Below are 16,279 nucleotides of genomic sequence, written 5' to 3'. Positions count from 1 at the left end.
CTTTAAATCCATTTTATTAAATGTTGTTGACCTTTACCTATTATTAACAATGATGTCAATATTCCAATAATATATTACAATACCTATTCTGATAACAGTGACTTTATCTTGTAACATGTGACTGTCATGTGACCATTTCTCATGTACCGACTCCACTCTTTTATTATTAATGTACAGTCCTCCTCCTTGTATGAGTCGTCGCACTTCACCTACGATAGCCACACCCACATAATTAAACACACTCAATAGAACTTTACTTTTTAGAAGAGACAACATTAGTTTTGGCCACTATATTGATAATATTAATATCACTTATACATTGATCACGTGATAGTAGTGTAGTAGGAAACATCTTGAAATAACTGATCTAGTTGTTTACCTATAACATATATTACAGTAGATAACTTTAACAATATGGAGAAAGAATACCTGATAATTGTTGTAATGCTATTGGGTCACCAAAATAATGCTGATGTCGCTTGTTCTGCTTGGTTTAATCCTCTCTCTATTATGACACTATAATAATATGACTAACATATCTTATAACTTACCTCATGTATTAATAATGTGATTTGTTCAGCTAAATATTTCTGAGCAATATGTTTCTCAGGACAAAACCTAAATCATGTACTTTAATATGCATTAGTAGATGGTGAATATACCTGATGTTGTGTTAAGATATCACTGATATAATCCAATGATGTGAACGTAAAATAATATAAATATTTACTAACATCTTCATCAGATGTCTTAAGAAAATACTGAACACAATATGACATATTTTATAATCATTTGTACTATTACTTGATACAAATGATAGGGTGATGTCTTATCTGCTGATAACCACACAGCATTACCAACTGATTTTCCTAGCTTTTCTCCACTTGATGTTGTAACTAGTGGTACAGTTAATCCTATCAAGATTGTAATAACTATTATTATTATTATAGTAGTTAGTGTTACCATGTACACGATTACCAGTGTATTTATGAACAAATTCACATCCAGCAGATATATTGCCCATTGATCTCCACCTCCAATCTGTGAATCAAATTCAAAAATGATGTAATTACTTTGGGGGGCTTACCTGTAACCAGCAATTATGATTTTGATGCAAACAGAGATAGTCATATGCTTGAAAAACTTGATATGAAAATTCTGTAAAAACTAAGACCTTGTCCAGAGTTAAGTCTTTGTTGAACACTATTATGTAATGATATTTAATTTAAAGAGTGGGTGGGATCGCTACCTCTCTTTGTTTAGCATTGAAGACAGTCGAAAATGACATCCAATGTTTGACATGAATTCAATAATTGTCATACCTCTATACCAATTAGCATTGTTAATAATCCTATCATCAATATATTATAATAATAGTAGTTTGAGTATATTATACTTTAAATCTGGCATAGCATACTGCTGTTGAGTGAGATATAATGCATTCTGAAATATCTTTGATAATACATTAGATATTCCAATAACATTTTGCTCTAAGTCATCTTTCAACAAACTATCTCTCTCTTTGAGACGACCACTAGGATCTCCAATAAGTCCAGTAGCTCCACCCACCTAAAAACATCATAACGACATCATACAGTTGTACTTACAACAGCAATAGGTTGATATCCATGTTGTTGGAAATGTAACAATGTTATTAATGTCACTAAGTTTCCAATGTGAAGACTATCAGCTGTTGGATCAAATCCAACATACACTGATAAGGCAGATGATGTATTAGCTCATCAGTAATACTACATTTATACTAGAAATGTGATAAGTAGTACATTGTAATTACCTAGTAGTTTTATTAAGGAGATATCTATTCTTCAAATGTTGTAGTACTTGTGAAGGAGACAAAGAAGATAACTGCCTTAGTCTGATCATGACTACACGTGCACTCAATTAATTTAACGAGCTCCACCCATCTTTGTTTGCAACTCTTTGTTCTCTTGAAAAGAAATGGAATCTTATTTTTATTGTGGTCCAACAAATGCTAGCAACTATTATGTATTAAGAGCAATGCAGCAACAAGTTTGAACTATGTAATTCAGTACTAGAAATAGACTCTTGAAAAAAAATTCGAGCTCATAAATGTATTTTGTCTGCTACAAGTCCTTATTTCAGAGCTATGTTTAACACACCATTCTCTGAATGCCAGCAAGGAATGGTTAAGTTAAGAGATAGGGACAGAGAGATACTTCAAGTGTTATATCATATATTTATTGCTCTGATGTCTGTCTGCCTTCTGATCAAGTCTTGTCTTTACTGATGGTTTGCTGATAAGTTTCAAATGGATTGCCTTGTTGAAGAATGTAGGCTCATTATGCAAAAGAAGATCGAAAAATAATGTTTCCTTCAATTATTAGTTGTGTTTGTCTTCCATTTGTCTCTATGTCATGTATTTTAAAGTGGATTCAAAAATTTTTCTTGAAATGAAGCTCACAGCATTAGCAGATACTTTGGAAAAGAAGGAAAAGTAACTAATTATTAATGTAATTAATATATTATTACAGAAGGCTCAATTGAACGAGGTGCTAGCTGCTCCAATCTTGATCCATCAGCATTGACTATGGTGACTAGAAAAGTTGAGGTACAAGGTTTCACATAGCATTCTCAAAACATACTCTCTCCCTATTTCTCTTGGACTCCAAAAATGGTGCTATTTGTGACCTAACTAGCTCGAATTTGCAAGATGCATTTACAAATTTAAGACACTATTATTGTTAATATTATTATGTAAAGGCTCATAATGATCTTATCAAAACCTATGAAGCTAAAGTCTCAAGTTTTGGATTTCCTGTTGAAGAGTTGGGTTTCAAGCCTCTGCAAAGTACAGTGGCTGGTCAGACTTTAGGCCAGGACAGCTGGCCTGGTAACATCACCTTCATAAGAGAATGTCTCTGTAATATATTGTTAATGACTGTGGAATGTATTTTGTTATTAAAAATGCTGAATAAGTATCATTATTAATTCCATTTCATATTAAAGTATTGTTTTCTTTGCAGGCTACTTAGACATTTTCCTCCTAAACTTTAAATTTGTATGGATGTACCCAGCCTAACATTCTATATATACATTTAAAAACCAACCAGTTCTATTGACATTTCCAGTAATTTAAATTTATAAAAAGAAACAAAAAATATGTAAATAGATTATGAAAAAAAACCCTTGTGTGTTGCCCAAACGATTCCTACTCGCTCACCCACTCAGGCTTCCACTTAGGCTCCAGGATTCCCTGCTATTGCTAGCTGGGACCGCCACCTGGCTTGGTAACCCTCGTCTTCGCGAGGTAATCCTGGCTGGAGCGTCGCCCTAACTTAAAACCAGCCGTACGGGATTCCAGCTCTTAGGGAATTTCGCATTCAGGAACCGGGAACCACAAATACACCAGCCTCATCTCGTTTAAAAGGAGACTACCAGCCCTATCCTAGTCGGCCTTTCGGATACTCCGTAGAGTATGCTGGTAACCATCTCAGAGGTCTGATGCATTGCAGAACGCTGGCCCACAACACACTGGCACTCACGACTGCTTTGGTTTCCTTTTATATGTACTTACGATTTTGTCTTCATGCTCTTGTGGGGCGCGGTGTGTACCGACTATGAATCTCATTAACGATAGTTATGCCTCGGTGGAGTAAACATAAATTAAAATTATATTTGTAAAGGTCAAGAATAAATCTACTCCTGTTTAAGCAAACTAGAACAGTACTAATCCTATTAATTTTTTATCATTCTTCTTTTAAGCCACTCATAGTTCAAATTACATGTTTACACTACATCAAATGCTAAGCTATCACAGAATTTGTTCCACTTCCACATAAAGTTGATGAATAAAGTAAAACTGTTGGATTATAATATTATGTATTTAGTGATTAAATTACTAAATAAATGCCAATAATGTTCTAAGTTTATATCAATGTTGGAAACTATTTAGATGCTGTACACAATATGTGCTTGATAACTTTAAAGAGGTTTCTGAAAGTGTTGATTTTCTCTCTCTGCCATCGGACCAGCTTAAAGATTTGCTAACTGATAATAGTTTGAGAGTTAACAGTGAAGATTTGTATTTTGTAGAAGGTACCATTGTATGACAACATGTTATGGATTAATATATGTCCTCAGAAGACAGAATGAACAGGGAGTCCTCTCACAAGTGGAATATTATAATCCATCAACAAGTCAGTGTTCTTATCTCCAATCAATGACATCACCCAGATGTATCATGGATCACTGAATAGATGGAGTCATCTTTACTATTGGAGGACATAATGGTGTTCAGCAACTTACTTCTGTTGAGTGTTATGTGACAGGTTTATCTGAACCTCAATCTGTTATGGGAGTAGCTACATTAGATGGACTAGTATATATGGCCATGGGATATAATAGAAGGTAATACTTACAGAATGTACTGACTTATAATGTCAAACTTGATAAGTGGTTGGATATACCATCAATGAATGTTACTAGATCTGCTTTTGGACTTGTTTTGAGTCATTGTATGTTCTAGGTGGTTTTGTGGATCATTACTCAATTCTATGGAACATTTTATGCCTGGTAATGAACAGCGGTACACTGATGTTGCCATGACAACTGAATGTATACATTTTAGCACTGTTACAACATAAATCACACAACACAGACAATAATATTATACGTGTTCATTGATAGTCATTGTAGGAAAATGTTTAAAGAGTTTTCTTTGTAGCTTCTTTATATTTTTCCAATAAAACAATCTTGTAATCTGAAACACAGCATTAACATGGTTCTCAACATAAATATCATGACTTACCAGTTTGATTGCTCCATAGTTCAGCACAGCTTCTGTGTTCAAAGGACTCTCATTATTTGGTTCTGTAATAAGCTGATACTAATTACTAATAAATATAGGGTTGTACCTCCAAGTAAACTTGTATTGATATAAGATAGTTCTCACATCAAACATGCTGACCATTTTTCCTAGCAATAAGGCAATAACACAGTAATTATTAAGGGGCTTACTTTGAGAATATCTAGACAAATGTTACCATGTTCATCGACATTAGGATGGTAAATTGGAGTTAAGAATTTAACAAGAGGTGGAACATAGGGATATCGTCCAGGAAAAGAAAGTGTTAACTTGTAGCTAAGTCCATCGTATACTGTTCCTTGGGCACCATTAATTGTAGCTATCCAACTAAACAAATTGTCACCATCTGGAAAAGCTGAATGGATTGGTCACCAGACAACTAATAGGAAGACATTGATTACAAAGCTGGTTATATAATAATTGATTACCATAAGGGTTGTCAAATCTTGTTGTAGCCTCTTCATTACTGAGTGACCATCTATATGAGTTGTGCTTGAGTTATCCATGTTTTTTTGGATCGGTTGTTGCTAGGGGGAGCAATATTTTGTGAGGCCATCGTTGCTAAGGAGAACAGAGAAATGCACACGCTCTTCACACAGAGATGAATCAACTCAACTCCCGGTTGAAATTTGAATTAATATTTAACCCGTTGATAACTACATTATTAATTATGACTGGTTAATTTGAGATCATGGTGCAGTAATATTGATGTCAATTAACAAGGACCTATAACTCTAATTTCATTAAAAAAATTCAAGCAATTTGGTGTTGTGATCCAAATCCCAAATTTTTTAAAAGTACCATGGTTCAAATCAAAAATGGTCATAAATGATAGGTAACGAAATTACTTCAAATTTTTCATAAATGTAGATACATAGGTTCTTGTTAGTAAATTTTTCTGCCATTAAAATGTTGTTTAAAGTGTCTAAAAAAGAAAGGACATTTATAAATTAACTCAGACCAACCCATGTAGGCAGTCTAGCTAACAATAGTAGGGAATCCTTCACACTAAGTAGTATGCCCTACATGAGTTGAGTTGTTTGGGCAACACAACATGATTTTTTTATAAATCTTAAATCTATTTAAATTACTAGAAGGAATGTCATTAGAACCGGTCAGTCTGTCATAGAGTACATTCCATGTTTATCAAAGTATGTTATTGTTACAATTATTATTATAAAATATAATATAAAAAACAGAATAAATGTTATGTTTCGTCTTTTAGAAAACTATCTCCAATGAATGTAGAGTCAGATGTTGTTATTCCATCAGTTAAGTTGTTTTCTTTGCACCATTCTTTAAAATGTCTACAATAAGATTATGAAATTAGACATTATTGTTTTTTAATAACTAACTTTTTTAAACATTCCATTTTGGCTAGTCTTTACAATATAATCGGACACATTTTTTCTTCAAATTCTCGTGGTAACATTCGTGATTTCTTTCATATTACCAAATAATAAACAATATATTGTATCATACCATTTCATCAGTCAATGGATGAGCTGTCAATGGTACTTCTCCTTTTCTATAAGTTCTTAATAATTGTAATGGATCTCTATCTTGCATGCCATAGTCAAATTTAGCTATCTATTAAAACCACTAAAAGTAATCATCATTGTTTATTATCTTACATAAATTTCAAAATGTTTTTCTGTTAGTTTCTGTTGATACAAATAATCCTTCAACTTTTCTTTAATATTTTTGGCTTTATTTTTCCACTATTACATAAAATTATTTTCATATTATTATTATTATAATCACTACCTCATGACTAGATGAACACTCAGAAACTCTGCCTATCATTCTATATAAGTCTCTTGAGTGAAGTCGTTGTAATATGTCAGATACTTCCTACAATAGAAAGACAGTAAATTACATTAAACTTACAGTATTAACTAACAGTTTGACAAATACCAGACTGTCTTTCAAAAAAAATTACAGTTTGAAGGACAGAGTCATTGAATTGTTCATAAATTGACATGGCACAATTTATCTGATCTACAGATAGCCCCTCTTGTGCTGGAATTAATGACAATCTACATTATTATTATAAACCATTTAGATTATAGTGTCATATATAATAATTTTTGTACCTAATATCAATTCCAAATTTAGACTGAAGTATTTGGCAAGCAGCTACCAAAGCATCTGCAATCCTTTGAACAGCCATTATTATAATCTTGTAGATAAAATGTCTTACTTACATCAATTCAATACTAACACAAGTACATGTTGAAGAACTTTTCTATGTAACATTTCACGAGCATGGAACATGTCATAAAGTGTCACTACTTCCTATAACACATTATATGAGGAATCTATTTTAACAGAATTATTTACTTTGTCCATTGGACAAATTGTTTTTCTTTCAAGATCATGATCATATAATATACGACAGCCACTATGTAATGTCTATATATATAAATGATATTAAAATAATAATATTATATAATATATCATACTTCCAGTCAAAATCATATGACAGACCAACAGCATGACAATCACGAGCAAATATCCCATTTGTCAACATCTATACTAGTAAATTTATTATTAACAATCTGCAACACACAACAAATGAAGAAGTAAAACAATAAATTATCTCTATACCTCATACATAAACCATTTTCTCCTTTGGTCTTCCTTTATAACAATATGTCTAGTAAAGTAATAGATGTATATTATATAAGAGGTTAGAATCACTCACTGTTGGATCTTCTGATGATCCTTGTTGTAGTGGACATCCTAATATAATCTCTTTAATAAAGAGGAAATCAATATCAGTTAATCCCTCCTTTGTTATTAAAGCTTCTTTTAAGATAGTATTTTTATTAATCATGTATTCAAACATTAAGACAGAACCGTCTTCATGCTTTTAATAGAATAAATAGAGATAATGATACTAATATGAATACCTTCCATGGATTAGCCATTTTAGGAGTGACCATTGAATCAAATACATGTGAAAAGGGCCATGTCCTATGTGATTAGTACATTATAATAAATTAATATTAAAAACGGACCAAGATCATGGCAAAACCACCAATTTGAACACAGAGAATATCTTGGTTTGTAATATCAAGTGAACTACTATCTTTGTGATTGTCTCGTAATGCTTTTAAGAATTCACCAGCAAGATAACATACACTGTTTGAATTATATTATATTGTTATAGAGTTTAGTTTATTTACCCAATACTATGTTCAAATCTGTTATGTGAAGCTCCAGGATATACAAAGTATTACCCACCTTCATAAAACAATGTCATAATATTGGTATACATCAAATGCTAGTCACTGACCCATTTGTTTTATTTGTCTTAATCGTTGAAATTGAGTAGTGTCAATAATATCAAATATTATCTGTGGTAACTTAATGCTACCATGAACAGCATCTTTCAAATCCTAAAAGTTTACAATATCACTTGCTACATAAAGAGAAACTTACTTTATCTCGGCTTCCCATCTTTGTTTATATAATTTTAACAGTAAAGGCGTGCCAGTTTACATAGTTAAGTACAATCCGCCCACTTCTAATTACAATATTTGACATGTCATGTCGTTCCTTGAAGATATCAAGTCATTTTCATTAGGAGAACTGAAGCCAGTCAATACTACTATTACAACTAGTGATGGTAGAAAAGTAAGGGACCAAAAACATCTTTATATTTATGTTTTCATAGTTTACAGAAACCAGAACTATTAATGGAGATATCAGTATTATAGAACACGACGAAGGAGGTCTAGGATTTGTCCTGATCATGAAAAAGACTGGACTGTCGGTATTGTAATGCAACATGTCTTATTAGCTTCACAAGATGTAGCTTATGACAAGCCTTCTCTTGTAAAATATGGTGTAACACATATATTAAATGTTGCTGCAGATTTACCAAATGCGTTTCCTGGAGTAAGAGACCTCACTAATAATATCATATTGTATACTTCCCTAAACAGGACTATCAATATCTTAATATTAGAATGTATGATGAAGAGTCTGAAGATATTATGAATCATTATTATGAATGTGAAGCATTTATTGACAGCTCGTTAAATACAGGTGGAACTGTTTTAATACATTGGTAAGATGTACTGAAAGATCATAGTTTAAGTATATTATCATTAATTTAGTCGTGCAGGTCGGTCTAGATCTGTCAGCATTGCTGTAGCTTACGTGATGCACAAGAAACAAATACCATTTTCACAAGTTTTACAAGATATCAAGAAAACAAGACAATGTGTTGATCCTAATCCAGGATTTTTAAAGCAACTCAAATGTTTAGAAGAATTATTAAATATTTCATAAACAATTATTAATGTGTTGTCTTCTTTACTAATGGTTGATGAGTACCTTTTTTAATCCAAGATAGTCCGAGAGATAACACACTAGAAGATGACTCTTCTTGTTTAAACTGAAGAAATGTTGTTAAAAATATCCAATAGTTTCTTGTAATACCTCTGGTTCAAAGATCTCTTGTCTGGCTGCTCTCATTACATCTGTATGCCATGAACTAATTCTAATGGGAGGAGTTAGTACATTTATAAAAGTATAGCATACTCTATTGAATGAGGGTCATTTAGATCAGTATCAAGTACAGATTCTTTACAACTTTGTATGCTTGATTTTACTTTCTCTTATAGTCTTCAAAATTATCATTATAACTAAAGGACAATATAATATAAAATAATAATATTACTTACAGTTTACGGCTTCTCATTTAATGGTGATAACATATCAATAGTCAGAAAATTTTCTAGCATAACTTAATAAATCACGCAAATAGTTAACTTCACGTCTATTCAATTAATGTAACGCAATATATCAAGTGAAATATTACCTCCATCTGGAAAAGGTTCTTTGTCTCCAACTCTCCAGTGTAGAAATCAATTTGAGGATGAAAACACCAGATTGAAAATCTATCTCTGATATAATTATATTGTATAAACAAATTAATTAAAATAATATAATTTACTGGACACCCTCCATCAGGATAATTAATAGGAATGGACATGTAAATTTAAATACTCCTCCATCATATAGACCAGTCTGTATAATCATGATACCATACCACCTAAATACATTATAAATATATATAAATATAACATTATATTACTTAATGGTGATATAGTAGATGGTAATACATAGACTCCTGATACAGGGGACTGGGACAAGATGAGCACTATATTAGAGATTATAATAACGTACAAAAATTAATCATCTAACTATTCAGCCATCACAATAGACTCCTGAAAGAAAGGTCCATATTATTCGTTACTTCCTCTTTTGACAAAGGTATGTGGCGACTTTCTGCCTAGAACTAGCACCATATTCTATATTCATATTATAAGCCACACCATTTACAAATAATTAATATTAATATTTTTTAAAGATCAATGTCTTGAGTGTTTGTGTTGCCCTAAAAATATAATAAAAATAATAATTATAATTAATAATTAAATATATTGTTGTTACCTTTTTATGATGAGATGATTTGTGTTTGTGACGTCAGATTTTGTAGTTTATTATATGATGTGGGCGGAGGTAATGGTGGACCAAATAATTCTGGTTCCCCAGGTAAGGTGGTTCCTATAATTAATCATGCTTATAAAAACTATTAACATTGTTTACATGAACATACAATTTGAACTGATACAGTTGGTAAGGGTAATGATATGTGAGAAAGATTCTGCCATTTTTTATCAGAATGAGAAACATCTACTTCCATTAGGCAACTCTTCTGTTGTCATGGTAACATCAGAACTATCATTTCATCTTCCGATTGGCTCTCAGCGAAAATTGAGACAAATAAACTCATGGAAGTTCTCTGAACCTATAATTATATAATGTAAACAGGGGCTCTTATAATTACCTCTTCAATAGTAGTTCCTCTACTTCAATAGTAGGTTGTTCTAGTTCATTAGTTAAATCATCTTTTTCACTAATTGGTATTTCCTGTTCTACTGCTTTTTTCAGTGCTTAGCATATTGGATGTGTTTGACAACACATCAAATTGAATCACTTTATGAATCTTGGAGAAGAATTCAATCTTAAAGAATCCCCACAATATCTGAACTACAAATATCACATTATAATATACACAACTAGTAGCTATATTGTACTTTGGGTAAGGATCGTCACTTAAATCGTTTACAAATGACACAATGTGGATGCCATCTAAGACTTCTCTTGTCATTACACCAAACATACCTATAGCAGCAAGCTTCAGTAGCACTTGGTTCATTGAATTAAGATAGTTTGAAAAATAATGTAAAACAACTCTAACTTCTTCAATGACATGATCTGTTTCTTCACTACTACTCTGTCTAAAACTGTCAGAGAGAGCTATGGGATAAAGGTTGAAATAATCGAGCTTTACGTGAGAATTCATCTAACTCTTTTTGTTTCTCCCATTCAGTAAACTGGCGAGTTTCATTATCTATTGTTTGGATTTATTCTTTGTTGTTATTTTAGACTAATTACCATTAAATTCCTACGACCTTTAAGATAAGCTTCATAACGAGTCTTGTTTAGAAGGTATTGTCTTCATATGGTTGATAGGCTAACTGGTATAGATTTATAAACTATTGGACTACATTCATTAACTCACTCCAGAAATAATTCTATCTCCAATATCATTGGTTCTTTGAGGAGGAGAGTGTGGTATCACTTCTCACTGGTATCTTTACACTTAGAGGATTCTCACTGGTATGCTTTACACTTAGAAGACTTCCACTGGTATCTTTAGCTTAGAAGATTTCTTCATTGGTATCTTTATATTAGAGAGACTTCTCACTGGTATCTTTATGTTAGAAGATTCTCATTGGTATCTTTATACTTAGAAGACTTCTCACTGGTATCTTTATGCTTAGAAGATTTCTCATTGATATCTCTATAATAATAAATCTAGACAATTAACCAAAAAAACTACTTTAAATTTAGCTTGTTTGCTAATTTTTTGACTCGTTCTCTATCAGTTGAGCTCATAAGATCAAATACTGACCCCTATCAATAACAAAGAAAATCATTAATAATTATTATTACTTAGAATACCAAGTGGTTCTGACAGAAGGTGACCCTTTCATTAGCTGATATAACCACTGGTACTCCTAATAAACATATAATATTGTAATAGCATTTAAAATATATTGCGTAACCTTCTTTCTGTTACAACAGGACCAACTTGTAAGATATGAACTGGTACAAATGATTTGGGTACAATGGAGGAGAATAATTCTACAACTTAAATACCAACATATTATATGTATTGTAAGTACTTTAACACGATGAGAATCGAGTATTATTTAACCAAACATTTCTAACTCCAGAATCTATGTAGATAATGTGTAGGTAACTAATCAGTTGCCATAGCAACAATATTTTACACTGATTTATGGCCCAGTCAGCCAAAATCCTGTGTCCGATTTAACTCACATCTGAAACTCATTGTCCTGTTATAAGATGTCATACTTTCTTGTGAATAAATATCTTCGTCTTCATCTTCTAAAGCACCCACACCAAATGCCTAACTTATATTTGGACCACACCTACTAATTAAGTTAATACTAACTTGTCCTGACATTCAATATACACTTCCACTATATCCAGTAGTAGATAAACACTTTGTTTTAACATTCCTTGATATCCATACCATGTTCATTAACTTTACTATCATACTTCCAAGGTGCGATATCATGTGGACCAAACATGAGACATTTTCATCAGGTAAAGAGCACCCTATATACTTTAAACCATCTGTTAAAAGTGGGTGTGGCTAACTATTGTACTAAAAGAGATACCTTCATCTCCTGTCTGTGCTGAGCGTAACACTTTGGTCCACACCTTGTCCTTCTCTCCAACCCATAGACTTTAATAGGACTTTTACCAATTGTGGAGTGAGCTGGAATAATGAAGTCTTGTAAGGAGGTTCACCGGTATAATAGATAGAAGAGGAGTGACTGGTTTCTTTATGGAAGTTGTCGTCTCTTGTTCAAAAGGTTTCTCGAGTTGATACTTCACGAGGAGCAATACCGAAAATATCTAAATCCTTAAAAAATAATAAATATATAATACACATAAAAGATACATATTATTCATCTTCATCCATTAATCTTCAGGTCGTTGTCTCTTGGATTGAGATTTTGTGCTTCGTGAAGTCCAAAAGAAGATGGTACCCAACCAATATAGTATATTATACAAACATTAACAAACGTAATATACTTCTTTAGATTCTACAGTATTATAATATCCTGCTGAAATCCACCAGTAAGGCGCCATGGAATCGTCTACGACCTTGTTTGGTCAAGAACATATTGATCTTTTTGTTTTTTTTCCTTCGCTTTTAACATTTCTTCATCAGTTTGTAGTTTTTCAAATGAACTTCTATTCGAACATAACTTTCATCACTCAGTAGTCTCATGTGCACCTGCCATTATTACTAGTAGGCGTGGCTTACAAACAACAAATAACACTTTTATTATTTTTTTTTAAATTTTTCACTTTTTTAAAAAAAAAAAAAAGGCTACATTTTTAAAAAACCAGTCAATGTTGGCCTTAATTTACTAGTTATTTATCATCAGACTAAGACTGCAGGATTTATTTATACATGTATGTGATTACAAACACTCGTATTGTGAAGGTGGATACGTTGAAATGATATCACGAGACTCAAACACTATTCTATATTTTCTGTGTCAACAGCGATAGTAAACTGAGGCTAACATGGCATGACGTCCATATTGGACGGGGCTCATACGCTTATCACTACCATCAATAAATACAAGAAACCCTTAACTCACAAAAAATGGATCTCTAAAGAAATATCTTGCCTTGAAAAACAAGATCACTGTCATTAGCATCTATAATTTCTAGATTCCATACCAATATATAGTTATGATATGTGACTATAAGTCTAACCATATGATGCTTGTGAAGGTCGCCCCATATGATGAAAACTCAGGGAACTAATATTATTCTAAAATCTAACAATTTCATTTTTCATTGAAGATGTACATTTTGTTTAGAAAAATATGATGACAAGTTCTCAACAACCTAGCAACAATTGTTCAAAGCTAAATAACAAATAACAATAATTTTACATGTATTCCATACTTGCTAAAATAATTGTAAAAAGATTCCTTAATCGATTCTATATTAAATAGTTAGTATGTTAGTACATCAAAACTACAGTACCGCATTATCTTTCCCTGATGACACTATTAAAACGTGCTACAAGCACTAACATAAATGGATAGCAGTGACATCTGGAGGGAATTTCTAATAATAAAATATGATAAATCTGTTGTTTACCATTAAACACTGGAATCCATTTACTTCGCTAATCCCGTTGTCCACCTCAAACATGCTTAAAACAATAGATAAGTTAAATTGTTTTAATAATAGGAGTGACTTACTGAAAAATTAACCTTCCAATGTATAAATCGAGTCTCATAATATACCTTTGTCATGCGACGAGTCTCAAAATGTTATAATATAAAAAGAGGTATCTATATCTGTAATATGAAGTACAATCATCACGATATCTGAGCGGAAGGTCTCGGGAAGAAAGATACTGATGTATGGTTCAGTATCCATAAAGTAATCAGAGAGATAGTGGGTGGAGTTTATTAGATTTAAACGTACTATCCAGCCACAGTCTATTAGTTGTATATTCATTAGACGTCTGGATAACAAGTTTGGACACCTTTATAGCCCATAATTCCAATACAGTGTTCAGTAGACATTTCTAATTATGGGAGATATAAGGAACAGATCTAAGATTATTTACTGGAGGAAGTTTGGTTTCATATTCTGGCAAGGGAACATGACACTTGAACGTAAGCAAGTCTGAGGAGCTTTTCAGACTTAGTAAGACATAGGAGGATATAGTGAGCCATTTGCAGATGTTACGGTCTATAAAATACCACCAGATGGTAGTAACAATATGTTATCGGTTAAATTACAATATATTTAATAAACTAATTGTATATTCACGTCCTAATTCGTTCGCATATCAGATACATGTTGTAAGCGTTCTCTATAACAGATATAAAACATGAAGATAACTTAATAAACTAACATACTCATTAGGAGAATCCTTACATGTAGAAATTTTTTCATTTGCTTAACCAACAGTTGACGTTCCAGACTCTCCAAGCCCTGTAATTTAAAACAAAATAGTTTGTGTTTAATTACTTTGTTAATACACAAACTCATTTTAACACAGTCAGTAGATTCTATTAACACTCACCAAGTACCAATAGTCGATGAGGTTGACTTAAATTCTACCTTCTCTTTTCGTATTTGCTGCTCAATAGCTTTTTGCTAACTTCCTTTTTCCGAGCTCGTCTCTCTCTCTCTTCTTCAGAAAGTACTTGCGTACGAATACAACTCAGAAATTGTTGAAATACATACACGCACAAATAAATTAATCATAAGCTTTACTTACTCTAACAAGTCAAAGGTACTGGTCCAATGAACCACACACCCTTACAAAGAAAGCGACCCTGCCCTTGAAATGGCTATTTTAGGAGTATTCTAAATAGAAAATGGGCTTTTTAAAAATAAGGTTATGTGTCAGAACGTCATTAAACACGACCCTTCTTTAAAGAGGTGGTGGAAAATGCAGTTTACAATCAGTCTTTGCTAAGATCTAACCAACGTAGATCCACTTACAGCCTACAGTATAGGATGTTTAATAAGTAATTATTGTATTAATTTATTAGTCAATTGAGAACACCATGTGTGCAGACATTGGGAAAACTACTTGAGTTAAGTCCTGAACGAATAGATCAGCAGGCTGGCGAGTAGTTTAAGTGGATCAATACACTTAGAGTCAATAGTCAAAATAAAGATGATATTGCACAGTGAGGAAGAGTAGTTATGTACATATGTACTGTGTGTCATGCGCAACATTGTGTATAGTTTGATCACGTGCCTCCTTATCAAAGAGTGAGTGATTACTGATGATGGGTTTATTACAGTATCTTTTACTGAAGCTGAAAGAGCAGAACAAGAAGCGTTTTAATGTTTATTGAAACGGGTATATCATATTATTAAGTTAGTATTAATTATTGTAAATCTTATGGCTTATAGCTGGCAACGATCTTGTCTTCATCAAGGACTTATTTCAAATCTGATTTTTTTAATAATACTAGTAGTAGGTGTGGCAGTAGCTTGAGTATTAATTTGTCGAATTTGAAGGGTTGCGTTTTTGGGACAAAAGTGATATATCATGTCGTAATAGAACAGCACTATAGTTTGGTTGAGAAACTATTCTTTTTTGTTTGATCTGCGGGTTTTTTGATTTGCAAGTAATGTTAGTCAAACTTCTTTAATAACATATCATTTTTTTATGATTATTAATTATAGCTGGCATTATTAACTGGTTGTTATTGAATTATTATTTGAGGAAAAGTATAAAACTGGTTATTTTGGAAG

At 32.3% G+C, this 16,279-nt stretch overlaps 1 protein-coding gene and 1 pseudogene across 1 annotated transcript; both read right to left on the bottom strand.

The window, feature by feature from the left end:
• Nucleotides 1–83: 83 nt before the first annotated feature.
• Nucleotides 84–4,495, bottom strand: LOC121366131 (tyrosine--tRNA ligase, mitochondrial-like). The gene is given in 9 exon segments (XM_041490703.1): nt 84–209; nt 663–761; nt 805–914; nt 964–1,028; nt 1,074–1,165; nt 1,167–1,203; nt 1,397–1,569; nt 1,608–1,714; nt 4,465–4,495. Coding segments are annotated over 9 exon segments (840 nt in total).
• Nucleotides 4,496–4,685: 190 nt separating this feature from the next.
• Nucleotides 4,686–5,352, bottom strand: LOC121366139 (annotated as a pseudogene).
• Nucleotides 5,353–16,279: the final 10,927 nt, after the last annotated feature.

Source organism: Gigantopelta aegis, unplaced genomic scaffold (genome assembly GCF_016097555.1).
Source record: "Gigantopelta aegis isolate Gae_Host unplaced genomic scaffold, Gae_host_genome ctg4832_pilon_pilon, whole genome shotgun sequence".
Taxonomy (NCBI): domain Eukaryota; kingdom Metazoa; phylum Mollusca; class Gastropoda; order Neomphalida; family Peltospiridae; genus Gigantopelta; species Gigantopelta aegis.
Note: the sequence above shows the minus strand (reverse complement) of the source record. Positions and strands in the feature narration are given on the sequence as shown.